General features: G+C 37.5%; 1 protein-coding gene across 2 annotated transcripts in view; it reads left to right on the plus strand.

Annotated features, from left to right (window-relative positions):
• Positions 1 to 17,973, plus strand: part of glcci1a (glucocorticoid induced 1a) — a 42,775-nt gene that overhangs the window by 10,051 nt on the left and 14,751 nt on the right. Inside the window, exon 2 of one of the 2 annotated variants that reach the window (XM_040120929.1) lies at positions 17,310 to 17,399. The exons of the other annotated variant lie outside the window; for it this stretch is intronic. Within the exon in view, the coding sequence (XP_039976863.1) occupies positions 17,310 to 17,399 (90 nt within the window). The remainder of the gene's footprint in view (positions 1 to 17,309; positions 17,400 to 17,973) is intronic. 2 annotated transcript variants of the gene reach the window in all.

The raw sequence follows: 17,973 nt of genomic DNA on the forward strand, positions 1-17,973 counted from the left end.
AGACATGCTACTGACATGGCTTTATGGATGGTAATGTAGGTCTGCCTGCTAGTCCCCCACTTTGATCCAGACTGACAACACAGTAAACTAAACTGTTGCATACAGTAAACATTATACCTGATAATTATTGGCTTTCATTGTCGTTCTGATCATGTTACCATGCTGACATTAGTATTTAGCTCAGTCACAGCTGTACCTAAGTAAAGCCTCAAAGAGCTGCTAGCATCTCTTGTTCTCTGTGATGTCAAGAGGAATATTACAGAATTTCTTTTCCGTTTTTTTCTGTGATTCAGGTCTTTGAAGTTTTGCAGTGGTGACTTTATTCTGTGCTTGGAAGTGTGTCCATCTAACTAACCCAACACATACTCTCTGATTCCTTAAGTGATCGAATTAGGTAGATAGTAATAATTAAAACTGATTCAGTAACAATTTATTAGTTACTGTAGTTGTTGTGTCATTGCAGCGATAAGTCATTGCGCACAGACAGGAGGACAGATGTTTCCTGAAACATACTTTTTTATTTTTATACGCATTTTAGATGAACACTGGTCTTTCCCCACTAGACCTACTGTAGCATGCTTTCTATACCATAATTTCCTGTTTTCATTCTGAATGTGATGTTTGAACGTTGTGGTCTAAACTGCTTAAATGAAACAGAGGTGATTATCCACAGCTGCAGACTGATAATAGAATATGCCATTATAGTCCACAAGATGATCTGTTGTTAAAGTGGGATTGGTGGACAAGCGCACACAAATGTCATATATTTTTACAAAGGTGGTTAAAAAATAACCCAATTTATTGACGTTAGTGTTCAGGAAGAGGGTTGCTTTTGCATATTTCCTTGGTATTTGACAAGTCCTTTATTACTCTATTGTATTAATATTATTGGGTGGGGGGTGCTGCCCTTAAGTTGCTTATTGCAGAACTTAGCAACATAGCTGCTGAGGCTCACTGCTCAGTGTTTGTTATATTAATTGTATACACAGTGTTTTATTATGATCCTTGACTACAGTGATTACAAGATGTTAAACAAAAGACTATGGTTTTGATGGCTACACATTTCGTATGACAACTAAACCCACAACCGTTATGATCAGCAGGGGAACCCAAATGCATGATACGGACTCAGACTTAAAATGAATAAGAAAAGGTTTATTGTCTGCGCTCAGGGGGTGAAGCTGGATGAAGGTGTGGATTACAGCAGGCAAAGGCCGAGGGGTGAGGGAAGCTGGTGGCTGGCGAAGCAGGGCAGAGTACAGATGAAGGCAGGCTTGTGAGCATGGCTGGATGACTGATCAGCAGACAGGAAACCACTAATGAGTAACTGGTTTTGAACAAGGGGGGTGTTAAAGGCTGTCTTCCAGTCATCTCCTTCCCATATTCTAATGATATGCGTTCCTCAAGTCCAGCTTAGAAAACAAACTTGAAGCCAACGCCAACTGGGGAAGATGATGGTCAGGTGATACCAGCAGCGAAGAAGTCATGGCTCCTGTCTCAGTACAGAACAGGTTATACAGCCAACTGTTAGGTAAGGAAGCTCCAGGAAGTAGATCTATGACATAATCATATGGGTGATGTGGAGGCAGAGAAAAAGCTTATTCCTTACTGAATACCTCCCCCAGATCATGATTGTCAGAGGAAAATGATGGACAAGTTGGGGTTTCAAAAACTGATGAGGAGGCGGGGGGAAGGGCAGATTGCAGGCAAGAAGAATGACAAAATGAATTCCAACTCACTAACTTCCAGGTGGACCAGTCAAGATGGGGCTTATGTTATCTCAACTGCAGCTTAGATCTGCTCATGATGGTAACTGGAGAGAAAGAGAAGCAGGGGCACATGCCAGTTTCTTCCATCAAACACAGAGGCATCTAGGGGGAGATCAAGCAACTTGACGGAAATGACATCTTGGAAAGCAAAGTTTTCATTCAGGAAATTTTCATCTTCTCAACAAAGCAACAAAGACTATTGATTCCAACACTGAGTGGCTTGAAATTGCATTCTAGGTTGGAGGACGGGTGGAGGCTGTTTGGTTCACCAGAATTCAAAAGTCATCCATAAATCTTGGATCTAGAAATTATATTGAAAAGGCTTTCTTTTTAACTTGAGATTTTGCCTCATAACAATGTTAAGACATTTTCTTCACTATCAACAGTAATCTAATTGTTGCAGCGCAAACAAGAACTGAAAGCAGGTAATGCAACATAATTTTTCATGGTGTAAGTCAAACTGTGAAGAAATATAAACTAAGGAAACAAAAAAAACTTTGCTACAGTCTGACCGTATTAAGTCAAATGGGATGGACGGTAAAGATTGGAAAAATTCCCCAAATTCCTATGTCATCAAACAGCTCAAGATGGTTGTATGGTTGCAGAGTTGATCATGTGAGGATTAAAAAATACTTTGTTTTGACAATAAAACTCTATATCCATTAAATTTGTTTAACGATATTTGTTTGGTTTTCAGGCACTTCCATATTATTAAAGGCCGAGTCAGTTTTCTGTGTTCCCCCATTGTGGCTAAGACCTTGATATTCATGTAAATGCCATTTGCAAGTTAGAAACTAGCAATCACAATAAGTTTGATTTGACATGAATGCAGCATTACCATAGGCATGGCAACAGTATCTATAATTGAGCTGTTTTTGGATCTACATTATCAGTACATTTTTGGCAGTACTAAGGCTCAGAATGTTTCATCAGCTCTGAAACACTCCTTTATCCATTCATATACAGATATTTTCCCTGTACTGAAAACCCATGGACAGACATACTGCAAAAAACTACAATTTTAAATAGCATAAAACTACCTAAAGCACCTCTAAAGTGTATACTCACTGAGCAATTTATTAGGGACACCATACTAATACTGGGCAGGGCCTCCCTTTGTTATCAAAACAGCCTCAATTCTTTGAGGCATGGATTCCACAAGGTATTGGAAACATTTCTTTGAGATTCTGGTCCATCTTAACCTGATTGCATCACATAATTTCTGCAGGTTTGTCAGCTCACATTCATGCGGCCAAGCTCCTGTTTTACCACATCCAAAAGGTGTTCTATTGGATTCAGATCTGGTGTTATTAAGGGGCCCAAAGTGTGCTAAGAAAACATTCTCCACGCCATTACACCACCACCATCAGCCTGGACCGTTGAACTAAGGCAGGCGGGGTCCACGGATTCATGCTGTTGGCGCCATATTCTGACCCTACCATCTGCGTCCCACAGCAAAAATCCATATTCATGCCAAGGTAAAAGTCAGAGATCACGTTTTCCCCATTTTGATTTTTGATGTGAACATTAACTGAAGCTCCTGAGTTGTATCTGCATGATTTTTATGCATTGCACAGCTGCTTCTTGATTGGCTGATTGAATAATTGCATAAATAGGCAGGTCTTCAGGTGTTCCCAATAAAGTGCTCAGTGAATGTGTGTATGTATGGTAGCACTCACATGCAAGTTATTTCTGTGTAGCCCAGCACATTCTGAACATAACAGCATATGGCATGCTAATACATACATTATTATTTTTAATCACAACCTATGCTATTTTCAGTTACCACTGTCAAATAGCATAAGTGTCCATTGCCGGTACATAAAAGGCAAATTCTTTGATATACCATATCATTTAAATTCCTGATGAAATATCTCACATAGGACAATACTCTAAACCTGAAGTGCCATTTTTTTCCTCTTTTCAGTGGTGTGATAATACCTGCATACTGTAGTTCTCATTGCACACTGGGCTCATGTTAGCAAACATCAAATGACAGGAAGTAGTGGGCCTTTTTCAGTTTGAGCTGTTTATCTGAATCAGCAGGATCTCAATTGTTCATAAAATATTTAAAACAATTTTTTTGGCAACATGATTAATCATTATGTGTCAATCTTTGGTTTGGTTTTAAAGCTGGTATCAGAAATATTTTTAATCAAAGGATCATTTTGGTTGATTACAACTTGGGTCGTATTTTCACATTTTTGGTCATCAGTCTCATCAGATATGACAACATTATGCTCACCAAGTTAATTGCAGAGAACTAGCAACACAGCAGCATCGCTAGAAATAAATTAAGCTGAGGAGTTGAAGGAAGGTGGCAGGAGGCAGGTGGGGTGAGGAGAGTGGATTTGGAAGGGCGGAGGTCGTGAGGGCCGGGAAGAGGGTGGATGTGATGGGCAGAGTCAGGGGAAGGCTTGAGGGTTAGCAAGCTGTAGATGGAGGAAGATGTCAGAAGTTGAAGCAGGGAGAGTTGCAGAGTTGTATGGAGGAGATGAGATGTTGAAGGCGGCAGGTACGTGGAGGTGGTCATGTGGGGAACGATGAAGCTGGCAGAGGCACTGGAGCATGACACTTGACAGGAAAAACAAACGGAAAGGTGTGCCGTAATCCTGAGCACATGGAGAAACACGTTAGTCACACGATAAAAAAAACACTAGGAAGTAACTTACACTGATAAGAAAAAACAGACTGAGAAGTTTACCAGTCTGGTGAAAGCATAGCATATAGCATATAGCATAGGATGGCTGTATACCCAGGGATTATATGCCGAAGTCTTGATGAGAAGATGGGAGACACGTGTGTTGGCTGATTGGTGGCAGGTGGCTGAAAGATAGAGAGATAAAGAGACGGAAGAGCACAACACCCCAGACACACACACATACACACACACACAGAACATACAAGGGGAACGACAGAAAACACAAGGGAATCAGGAAACATAGGAAACAATGAAAACCCAGAGACACAGCTAAGACCATGACAGGGATGAGATTTTAACTAGTAAATCAAGTCTACATTAAGCCACTGCCTCAGGCTTTGTTGATACACCCTGTTTTGTCAATCAGCACTACTTCTTGTCCTCATTCAAAGGTTTTATAAATCTATTTCAGTATATTGTAGTCTCAGTTTAATCAGTCATATACCAAATATATGGGTTATAATGTAAAATGTGCATGGCTTGACGTAGTTTTTGTAGTCCTAAATCATGCAGTCTAAATCTTCGTGCAGTCTTTGCTCACTATATTAGTGACCTCTGCTTATTGCATATGTAAGTGCAATAGAAAACACAGGCTCAGTTTCCTTGAATATGGAGCTAGGGCCGTATTGAAATGAATATCATGATTTTAATACGAATTGTTTTGATTGCAACGTAAACTGTTTATCACAAAATGGCACATGTATGCAAAAATTACATGGTGACCAAATTTAATAGAAAAGTATTTAATCTATTTTTACCTTCAGACATTTCTAAATCTTTCATCGAATTGAGGATCACTGTAGGAGACAGCGAAATCCACAAATATTATAGTCTCACTGAATTTTAGACAGTCTTATTAGAAAAGCTAAATCTGACAGCTATCTCTCCTCCTTTACAAGCTAGTGTGGCAAAATAATTTTACTGCTTCTTTCCTTTGTTGAATTTGTCAAGATACATGTCAAGATATGTGCAAGACTTTTCACTATTTTTTTTTCATGTTGTCTGCTCATTTGTACAGTAAGGACTAAACTACATCCATCTTTTTTTTTTTTTTTTTTTTGTCCGAGCTGTAGATACCTCTTCAAATCTGCCAAACTGGGCTCATCAAGTTTTCCTCTCATACTTGTATGTATGCTTGAGATTTACGGTAAACTGATTAACTAATGCTTAAATTTTTTGAAATCTTGATACAGTGAAATGCAAACAGATGTATGGATGCTCACATTCTAATACCTAAACCTGTCATGCTTGCCTAAAATCCTAGAGACCAAAGTGAACTCTCCTGTGAGCCTTTCTAGAGACAAATGATATAGGACATCCACATCAGTTGGGACTGAGGTCATGTCATAGCAGAGTAATCCTTGAAATTAATGATACAAGACCCTGGACTTAGCATGAAAACTGTGCTGCACCTTTCTGACTTATCACAAGGGGAAAGGATTCAACAGCCTGCAAGTCCTGATGTTAGGACCAGGGTGACATCAGGCTTCACTACACTAAGAGGACCCCAATAAAGATCCAATTTGTTTTTTAAAAAACAAACAAAAAACTTGATTTTATTCAAATGGACCCAGATTAATCTTGAGTCATTTTATCATCCCTTTAATTAACATTCATTTTTTATAAAAAATCTAATCAGTTCTGTATTTACTCACCAGTATATGGTGCCACTTCAAAGAGACAAATAAAAAATACAACAAAAAAATCCGTATTGTTGTTATGGATTTAATGTTCTAACTGGAGCCACAAACCACCAGGAAACAAGGCTTGCAATCAGTTGTCCAGTTTATTTATCCAGAGAATGATGTGAATGTTGATTTCCATGATGATTGTAATGGTTCTAAACAAAGGCAAAAACACATTACAATATTTTTCCGAAACAAATCCTAAATCCGGCCTTTAAATCATGTTAAATATTTGTTCATTAAAATACCAGAAATATTTCAAATAATAATTAGCCAAACGCATACATAATAGTATTTTTTAACAAATTTGATCAAAGATTATCCATTAACCTTCATGTCAGTTCTTAAACACACCATAATCCCAATCAATAGTAGGAAACTGCTATTTAAATTAATGGTTATTCAAAAGATACATGGTAAACAACTACCAACACTCAATCAAGGTGAAGGTGTTTGGAGACAGCGAGGAGGAAGTCTTATCCAGGGCCACGTTCAATCTGAAAACGGTGTGCACCATTTTGCTAGTTTCCAGGTTGAATGACATGTTTTCTAGAAACAGTGTGCAACAGTATGCAGCAGACTTTTTAACACAACAGGTTGCTCAACCCACCACTGTTTCCATTAAAATAAATGTTTTGCTACCTTTTTTTCAGGGCTGAACTTGCCCTTAGGCTCTATTTATATAGTGGGATCTACTACCACAAATATACTGATCCACAATCCTGTGGATCTGTAGTAAATGATCTGGCCCTCTACTTTGTTTAATAGGATTCTCTATTGATGGACCAAACACCAAGACACCAGATTACAACAGGAACATTGGCCAGATGAGGCATCATGTATGAACACGCAAAGACTTGGTAGATGTGGTCACTGTACTTTTGCCCTCAGAACATCATTCCTATTATAAAACATGCTTCCAATAAAGGACAGTACTATGTGACAGGCACTGCATTCATATTTATTTTGAAGGTTTGGGCAATTGTTATAGCTTTATGAATCTTTTATTTTGCCAACTGGGGCATCAGAATTCAGAGTCACTCACATCATTGCGCCCAAAAACTTTTTCATGTTTCTACCGTTTTTCACCTGCATATGCATTTCAAATGTTTGCACTTTAGAGTTCTCAAAATAATTAGCACTATATGCCATTTTGAGAGCAGAAATCTGCAATTGAAGAGGAATCCATTAGTGCATCCCTGTTCCGTTTTATTATGCCTAAGTACATCCTATGTTTTGGAGTTCTTTAGTAATCTCTTAGTTAAATCAGTATTTTGTGCATACTGCATGTTTAATGTTAAAAAGTTATGTTTTAATGTATATGTTAAAAAGATTAACTGTGCCGCTATTTTTTTTTTTAACTTAATGACACAATGCCCTTAAAAATTGTAAGTATAGAGCTCTGATCAGCTTTTCTTTTTTCAATCAATAAATTTTTTCACATCATCTCCTCTATCCATTCATATACAGATATTTAGCCTAGCATGGACCCCAGTCTTGAAGCACTTTGTAGTCGTTGTTTTGAACAATGCTGTATAAATGAAGTTATTATTATTATTATTATTATTATTATTATTATTATTATTCATAAAATGTCCTAAATCATGTATAGCACATTGAAATTGAGGGTATTTCTGCAAAGACTTCTTTATCCTGAAAAGAAGAACATATGGCATGCCGAGCTAAATATTACCATAACTCTGTTAAAATTCTGTAAATAAAGGGAGTGAAAACCAAGCAGCAGTCAAGGGTTCAATGGGTTCTGGAGTAGTCTTGAATTTAAAACCAGTTTTAAATATGGACTTCTGCAGTAATGAATATTTTTAGTTTTAGGACACGTAAAGAAATAAAATTTCCTGCACTGTTTAACACTAACATTTAAATTAACCTGCCCACAGCTAAACAACAGCATGAATGTCCAAAGGAGTTTGGTTCAACCATTCCGAACATGCTTTGTGCATAAACAGAATAAATTTAAATTACAGGGTTTAAAAGTTGTCTTATATCTCTTTGGATGATTCGGAATCCAGTTTTTTGAAAACTTGTAATGTTCTCAAGAATTTTCACAGTCATAAAGCTGTTAAGATGCTTCCAGAAAGAAACTCAATGAGAGACATCTGCAAAAGTTGGTGCAGATTGTGGAGAAAACACCATGCAAGGCATCTAAAGAGCTTCAGGCTAACGTGGAGCAATCTGGAATGTTGGTTTCGGCCTGTACCATACGCCACACAGTATAACAAGTAGGGCTCTATGTGTGAAAGCCAAGGAGGACACCACTATTGAAAAAAAATCACAAAAAGGCAAGACTAATGTTTGTAAAAACTTTGATAGATAAGCGACAGTCTTTCTGGGATAATGTTCTGTGGTGAAACCAAAGTAGAGCTGTTTAAGAATGCAGTGCATCAGTTTGTTTATACACGAATAAATGAAGCACAAAAGGAAAAGAACACTCTACCTACAGTAAAACATGGTGGAGGTTCTATCATGCTGTGGGACTCTTTTGCAGTCTCTGGAACTGGAGGCACTGAATGTATCAAAGGAATGATGAAATCAGAAGATTACCAAGGCATTTTAAAGTGAAATGTGTTACTCAGTGTCAGAAGACTAGCTTTGAGGGCGAATGTCTTGGGTCTTTCAGCAGGACAGTGATTCAAAACAAACATCTAGCAGCACAGAAGAATGGTTGAAAAGGAAAAGATGGACTGTTTTAAACTGGCCAGCAATGACTCCTGACCTAAATCCCAGTGAAAACCTTTGGAGAGAGCTGAAATCTGCCGTTGCAAAAAGGACTCCTGCAAACTTGAGAGCTCGAGAGCGTAGTAATGGAAGAGTGGCAGAAGGTACCAGCAGACAAGAAGCTTTTAGATGGCTACAAGAAACATTTAGAGACTGTCATTGTTACCAATGGTTCTGCAACCAAATATTAATGTGAGGTGCCAATAATAGTGTCCAGAGTACATTTTGTGTTTGTATTATTTCACTATTATGCATTAATATTATAATATAATTATTAATATATAAGTATTTTATTTTGTTCAGTAACATTAGACACTTTATTAAAATATTCTGATTACACAAAATGGGCTCATTTGCATTTTTCTTAAAATATTCGGAGTTATGTACTTAAAATTCAGGGGTGCCAATAATTTTGACCAAGACTGCACATTAGACCTTTCTAAAGACTGGAGTGTTGCCCCCCTGGGGTGCGCCATAAATGGGGGATCTTTGTCATCATCTTCAGTTTAACCATCTGGAACCTGAGAGAGGACTCTATGAGTCACCACTTAGTCTCTATAGATCACACATCTACCAGCACTGCAGTTGTAGAAGATTATGAATGTTTACTGATGATAAAGTAAAGGTATCCACTTCATGTCCATGGCCTTACTTGAGTGGTAGCTCTGACTGTACAATATATTCGTATAATTTTACTAAGTGTCCTGTGTCCTTTTGAATGTTAATTCATGCCCACACCCTCGTGCCCTGTGATCCTCTCATGCTGTTCAACCTCAAATGTCCTGCCACGCTCCGCTCTATGCATCCTGTTTATTCCAGGTTGTGTGACATTTACCACCAACGCATCTCTGGAGCTTCAAAGGCCAAATGACCTCTTTGCTCTCAGTTTACAGTTTATTATTAACTCTTGAACTAACACAAGGCCATGATTGTGAGAGTCTGCATGTGTGCTGCTGCTGTTTAATAAAATATTTGTATTAAGGTTTTCCCCTTCCTACTCCTGCTTGCTTTGTTTTATAGTTCATCAGTCATCAACCTGCTTGTAGTATCAACTCTTAACCAACCCCCTAACCCAAACCAATTAGATCAAACATAAGATGATAACTAGGGCTGACTTAATTGCATTGAAGCTTCTACTGTTGCCATGGTAATCAACATCCAAGTCAGTATTCAAATGTTGCGTAGGTTTATTATTATTATTATTATTATTATTATTATATATGCATTACAACAAAAATTCCAAATAGCGAATGAAATAAGAAATTGTAATCCAACATTATTCGTTATGCATCAATAGTCATTATTATTAGTTATTGTCAGAGAAAGACATTTAATCATAGTGATAGTTTTATTCATAATGTTACCAGCACTGGCACTGGGATAGTGACATGTGACCACATGTTAGGCATAAAGGTTAGCTTTAGTCAAGTGTCTGGAATAACTTCCGAAATTTTGAAGATGACCCCCAAAAAGTCAAGTGCCAGATATGCCAAAGGAAACTTGCATATCACAAATCTATGAGTTTGGAAAAGTCTTGCGTAATTTTTTTTTTTTCTATTATCGCTAAAGTTAGTGTGACCTGCATGCTAACAAAGAATAAAGTTGAAGTCCTACTTTTGTCCTTTGTGAGTTTTGTATTCATATAGTACTTTGCTTATGTATTACACTTGCATTAGCTCAAATTGATGTTTGCCAGTAATTCTATAAAATAAAATAATTAGGACAAATAAACTACAAAATAAAAGTTTGTAGTTGTAAATCAACTTTGTAAACCTGGAAAATAAATCTGCATCAAAAATTCAAGTTTGTAAATGTGTAGAAAACACATGTTTTTGTAAAAAAAAGAAAACATTGTATATATTGTATTATTATATTGTATTTATTAAATAAAGAGAGAGAGAGACTCTTTGAAGAAAATCTGTGAACAAATTTTATCAGAGGTGAGGTTACATAGTGACACTGTGAAAATAGGAGGTGCTATTGTGTGTACATAAACAAAGCAGAAAAATGTGCGTTAAACTTAAGATTCAGAATTACAAGTACAGTGGAAACTACTCATAGTGATCACATCTGTCCGGATCAAATTGATTACTATAAGTGGATGATTATTAAAACCAACAATTGTTACTCACAGTGTCAGTCCAAAAACCCAGAAAAAATAAGTTAGAAAAAGGCTTAAGCATATGACAACTAGCAGTAGTGGGCTAAAGCAGTTTTAAATGCTTTTTCCATACTTTGTCATGTATGAAAAGACCCAAAATAAATTCTGTAACTGAACTACTTGATTACTATAAGCAAATTATTTGAACAGTATTTGTATAGGAATGATTCTGTCCCAACCTTTTTGATCCCCAGCGCTTGATCACTGTAACTGTGATCGCTATAAGCCACTGTACAAATTTTGACCCCGTCGTTACACCCAAATCTGATTTAGACTTTGGACTCCTAAAGTGTCTGCAATCTCTCTGATTGGTTTGTTTTGTTTGGCCAAATCAAAAGGTGTTACTGAGCATGCCGGTGGAAGCTCAGCAATACCAAAAGTCCTGGAAGACCATTGAAGTGAATTAGATTGGATGATCACAGAATTATTACCTTTGAGAAGAAAAATCCCTTCACAACATCTAGCCAGGTCAAGAAAACTCTCAAGGAGATAAACTATCATTGTCAAAGTTTACAAACAAAGGATGCCTTCATGAATGTAAAACCGAGGGTTTACCACAAGGTGCAAACCACTGGTGACACTCAAGAACAGAAAGGCCATTAGACTTTGCCGGACAACATTTAGAAAAGCCTGCCCAGTTCTAGAACAAGATTCTTTGGTCAGATGAAACCAAGATTAATTTGTACTAAAATGATTGGAAGAGAAGAGTAAAAGAAGAGAAGGAAAGGAATGGCTCATGATCCGAAGCATACCACATCATCTGGAAAACACGGTGGAGGCAGAGTTATGGCAAGGACATGTATGGCTGCCAGTAGAACTGGGTCATTGGTATTTATTGATGATGTGACAGCTGATAGAAGTGGCAGGATGAATTCTGAAGGCAGGCAATCATTGCACAAGCAAAGTTAAACAAACTATATTGAATAAAAATATGCCTATCCTGTGTTTTCCACAGGTAGACAATTTACTTATGGTGGTGCAGTGTGTGACTGATGTGCAGTTTAGAGGGAGAGAGTGTAACCCAGGTTATTTTCTGTAGCTACAATTTACCGATGTCCCATAAACACCTCACATGGAGACTATTAGTAGATGCTACAATTTACCGATATTCCCTAAGTGCTTCACATGCAGGCTATTGGTAGACGCCAGCTAGGCAGCTGCACACAGAGAAGCCTCTAGTCTGCACTGTTACTGCAGCACATGTACCTCAGACAGTTGTGTGGCCAAAAATTATTTAGTTTGAAAAAGGGGGAAAAAAGGCATTCTACATTACAATAAGATACAATTACAATTGTCTTCAGGAGTGTGGAATGGTGCTGTGTCTCCCTCCATGTTACAGGAGAACTGAGCGAGTGGGGCCTGGTTTGCACACAGATGCAGAGGGAGAGTGGGGTCAGGGTTGCGCAGAGAGTTTGAGAACGTAGTTTTGCAAACACTGGCATGGGTTCACCAAAGAATAGGGTTATTTAATGCAACTTCAAACTGTATCAATATAAACAGGGAACCGTCAGGACCCTGAGCAATACAAATTCGATGAGAGACCAATTTCAAATGGCAGTAAAATTGATCAATAACATCTTCCCTCTAAATGTGTGGGCTTTTTTTATCAGTATCTTAATGACAAGTTCTGCCCACTGTGGTGGACTTGAATCTCAAGCTAGCGTGAATGGGTGAACAAGGTAGCCAAAAAACAAAAAAAAAAAAAAAACAATAATCTAGCTAGCTAGCCTGTTGTTCACGATGGAAGCCGCGAGTAACATCACTCTTAGTGAGGACGACATTGTTGCAAATTTATTATCCATGTTGTTTTCAAGAATGACTTTTAATGAAATGTTGGAGTTAATCGGCAAAGGAAGACCCACACCAGAGCTTTATTTGGTGCAGAAAACCAAGGCTTTTGAGAGGCATTTCAACTCCAGCAATTACATGCGATACCGCTGGGTGACAGGATCAACCAAGGAGCAAAAGCCCCACTGCTGGGATTGCTTGCTCTTTGGCACAGAGAGTGGGTCCTCGGCAAGAGATGGATTTGCCAATTTAGGAAGTTTAAGTCAGCCCATGGGTAAGTTATTTCAAATCTAATAGGCCACCATGCTAACTGATTTTTTCTGGCTGCCGCTGCCCTTGTTTTGTATATGTTAAGGTTGATTACCGTAATTTTGCATAATGACCGTTTTCCCAAATTAATAGGCCACTGTGCTAAACTAATCATATTATTTTTTAACAATATTGCTTGTGTCTGATGGTCGGTTCCAAAAAGTGAAGTGTCTGTCACTTGCTTGGCTGTGTGCGCGCTGTCATGATATGCCCCCTTACATGAAATTTTGTTGCTTTTGTGTAGTAGGAGGGAGTGGATAATTTTTGTTTCAGGGCTGGAATTGTCAAATCCAACTTTTGCAGTACTAAAAGAGAGGACACAATATGCTAGGCTTGTAGTTTGCTTTTTGTCCCCGATGAGGGAAGTGGGATTAGAGGGCTAAGGTTTAAGAGTCACAGTTTACTACTGATAAATGGTATTGTCTCAACCTATATCTTGTTTGAAAGTATATAAATATACCTTAAAAAGTCGATATACCGACCACCCCTACACCGCATGGCACAATCCCTGCGACCAACAAACTGCAAAAGACCTAAACAATGATGGCATGGTGAAATGCAGCAGTAAATATTACTGTACTGTTCCTAACTGCTCTATCATCGATCAAAAACAGCAACAGGCTTAACTACGTTTTTCACAACTTTACATCTTAAGAGGGACTGCCAGCTCGGTAGCATTACTAATGTTACGCAAGGAACTTCATTTTTTTAAATGAGCTAGAAATTAGTAATTGCTAACAGACTGGCTAATATTGCCAAGTGTTTCTTCATTCTCAAAAGTAACTAAAAAGTGGGTGCGTACAGGTTATTATCAGGCCATTATTATCAGCTTTGTCTACTTACTTAATTCTCTAGATTGCTCTCTCTCAAATTGTCTGAAATGGCTAAAATTCTTTAAAAACTCTAAGAAGTTACCAAATTTGTATTGATTACTATGCTACTGAAAAATATCTTAAAAGTACCCGAAAATATATATGGCAATGAACACATCTTAAAACAGTTATATGATTATTTTACATAATTAGCATAAAATGGTCTCAGCTTTGATTTTTTTATTTTCATGACTTCCATAAACAAGTAGTATGTTATGGGGAAATGTTTCGTATTAAAACAAGAGCATATACTCTTATTTACATGGTTAGCATGATATTTGTTTTGTTTGTCTCCAACTAATAGAATGAAACTCATGATTTTGCCAACTAACTCATTTCACCCCAAAAAGATTACAAATATATGCAATTACTAAATCTTACTACAGGTTCACATACACTCACCGAACACTTAATTAGGAACACTCTCCTGATACTGGGTAGAGCCTTCCTTTGCCCCAATTCAGTCATGCCAATAATAGGAAAATAAGCTCAGAAAAAGTGCAACACAGTTGATTATCTACAGCAGCTTCCTCCATTTTGGATTCTCTAGTTCTCCATTCCCTCAAAGGTTAGCACTATCAACAGCTAGCTATTGGTAAACAATTTGAATTTATCTGTCAGTTCACCAAAGAGCATCCACTAAAGGGGGCATTAATTTTACCTCTTTGAGTGACTCCTCTGATCGTAGTGATTCCATTGGAAATTAATATTTATTTATTTATTTATTTATTTGAATTTGTTTATTTCTTTCTTTCTTTTTTTTTTTTACTACAGCTTAAGATATTTTTGTTGCTTTTCCGGTGGTTCATATTTTGCCTGTTTTATTTATTTTTTTCTGTTAATAAATACCACCTCTTTTGCAGACTCTTGCCTACTGATATGCTTCTTCAACATCTCCTTTAATGTTTTCTAGGGCCAAGCAACATCTTCTACCCTTTATATAGGGTAACAGAGCAACAGTTGCTTAACCCTAAAATCTAATTTTGTTAGCTAAAAAAAACTGAAGTTACATAGTTAACAATTCATCGCACTTCCTAAAGGAAAAGTCTGGGGCGTTTGTAGGTTGGCTATCATTGCTATCATTAATGATACCATTTAGCTCACCAACATCCTTGCTGAGATCTGGTGACATGACAACATTGCATAATACACCAGCTGTATTCGGGGAATACAACACAACCATGAAACATAGCAATTATATATTATATTGTATGTTCATATTTTCACAGTGGAGTGTGGTATTGCAGTATAACTGACATTTCAGGAATGCTCACCTAGGCTTTACCATTCACATAAATGTCTTAAATTGAATGGTTAAGTTGGAATTTGATTATTTGACTTTATGTTTGTCTCTCTGAACTTCATTAAAAATCATGTCTTTGGATGAGGCAGTATCATAACTAAGTGAAATTTGAACATACGTTTTCATACATGTGGAGTCAGTGCAAATGACTTTTTTCCGTTGATAGTGTTAATAAATCAATATAGAAATCATAGACAAAAAGGTACTCCTAATCACACCTTCCTTCTGAAAGGAATTCCTGCTGTTAAAAAATTAGGTCAACTAGTGCATAATCCAAAATCTCAGCTCAGTCAGTGACCATATGAAGAGTGTCTCTACATCTGTGCTGTCAGCGCTGGGTGGCTTCAGCTTCTTCATCCTCAACATCCTTTGAGTTATCTCCTTTAAGATGAGCAAGACAGCAGTTCAGTTTCTTCTGGGTTTTGGTGAGAAGATGGGAAGACTGTATATGTGTGTGTGCTTGGATGAGTTCACTCAAGTGCTCTCCTGTGTCACAGAGCTCAAGAATTTGTCTTCTATGAGTTATGACAAAGATAATCCATTGCTGAGACACTCAAAGTCTTGGATTACCTCTTTGACAACTTTAGTGCATATAATGTAATCATAACTGATAGAATCAGAATCAGTAAAACTTTAAGGATCCCCGCAGGGAAATTGCTTTTTTACAATTGCTCGACATTCAGTTAGGAAGGACACAGTAAAAACTAATATAAAAACTACTATAAAATACTAATAATATTAATAATGATAATGATAATAATGATAAATACACAGTAAGTGAACAGAAAAATGTACAAATGCAAATGTCCAAAACGTAAAGTGTGAGGTAGAATCACAGTATGGACAAAAGTGCAAAAGTAACTGTGTAGAGGGTGGGAGACGTCCACGATTGAGAGGAGTTTTGACAACATCCTCTTCTCTGCAACTAAATGCAGAGGGTCCAGCTCCACCCCAGGTTTGAGTCACACTTCTGAATCAGTTTGAGGAGTCTGTTGGTGTGAGCCACCCTCAGGCTTCAGCCACAGTAGACCACAGCATAGAAAATGATGCCTGGAGTGATGGATCTCCTAAAGTCCACCACCAGCTCCTTTGTTTTGTTGATGTTGAGCTGCAGTTGGTTTAACTCACACTAGTCCACAAAACTATCCACCAATCTCTGCTACTCTGACACATCATTAGGTGGCAGTTCTCCATGTTGTACCTGAAGTCTTAGATGTATAGTGTTAGGAGCAAAGGGGATAGGACCGTCCCCTGTGAAGCTTCAGTATTGGTGTGTGGGGTCAACGCTATCTGCTTGTAGTTATGGGCAGCACTGGGATGGGCTTTCCTGTCTGGTCTTCCAAAAAAGACCATTAGACAACTTCAGCTCCTTCAGAACACTGCTACCAGAGTTCTAAAAAAATCAGGAGAACTGAGCACATCACTCCTATTCTTAAATCTTCTCCTACCAGTTAACTACAGAATAGAATTGTACTGCTGCTGGTTTACAAATCACTCAATAATATGGGGCCAATATACATTTCTGATGGCTTTGAAGAATATAAACGTAGTAGGGCTCTTAGATCTCTAAGAAGCAGTCAGCTGACAGAACCTCAAGTCAGAGCCAAACAGGGTGAAGCTGCTTTTAGCTACTGTGCACACAGATGGAACCAAATTCCTGATGATGTTAATAATCCCCCACTCTCAAATCTAAATTAAAAACTTTACTGTTCTCATTTACCTGTGATTGATTCTGTACTGCAATTTTATTCCTTTTTTGCATTTGGGTCAACTTACAACTTATTACTGCACTGTAACTGTATTTCTGCACTACTATATCTATGTCTATTTGTATTTTATTTTTATTTCATTTTATCTGTTGTTTTAAATCAGATTTTTTTTTTCTGTCTTAATTGATTTTATTCAGATTTTTATCCTTTTAGTTTTTTAATGCTTTTCTTTGCAAGTATGCTGACATTAACGTGTAGCTCTTATGTTCTTTTCAGACTCCTGGATGTTGGAGTGACGAAACAGGAGAGAAGAGGAGCACCCACCAGCACTCTGTGTCCTGGGGCAGCCCCGACCAGCTCAGAGAGGCATGGCAGAAATAAACACAAATACCTTCCCAAATCGTAACACATTCAGACCTCTTGTTTGTGGCACAGAACTGTAATTCCATAGTTTGGTATTATCTTATACATTCATATATCATCTTATACATAAATTGATAAACTACCTTTTAAATTACATTTTGAGGAGATCATAAAACATTCGAACAAAATCAAAGTTTCATATACAAAAATGACAAAAAAGTTTATCTATCAATCACACAAGAATTACATCATTTGACAGTCTTAAAGGGGAAATCCATAAATTTTACACATCAGAGTGTGTTCCATGTGCCTGTGTTGTAAAATTCCTCCCCTGCCAAGCTTCTTGAGACTGGGAATCATCTTTTCATTCAGTTTTTGGGTATAAAAAATTTGCATTAGTAGCGCAATCTATAAATATCATCTCCCCTAAACCTTTTTCACTCATGTAACCCCATATCAGCACACTTCCATCTCCATGATTCACTGTCGTCACTGCAGGCACGTGGTAGCCCTGGTCAGGTCAATGTAAAAATGCTGGACCCCATATGATCTAATGAAATTTATTTTGGTTTCATGT

This window comes from Xiphias gladius, chromosome 24 (assembly GCF_016859285.1).
Source record: "Xiphias gladius isolate SHS-SW01 ecotype Sanya breed wild chromosome 24, ASM1685928v1, whole genome shotgun sequence".
NCBI classification, from domain to species: domain Eukaryota; kingdom Metazoa; phylum Chordata; class Actinopteri; order Istiophoriformes; family Xiphiidae; genus Xiphias; species Xiphias gladius.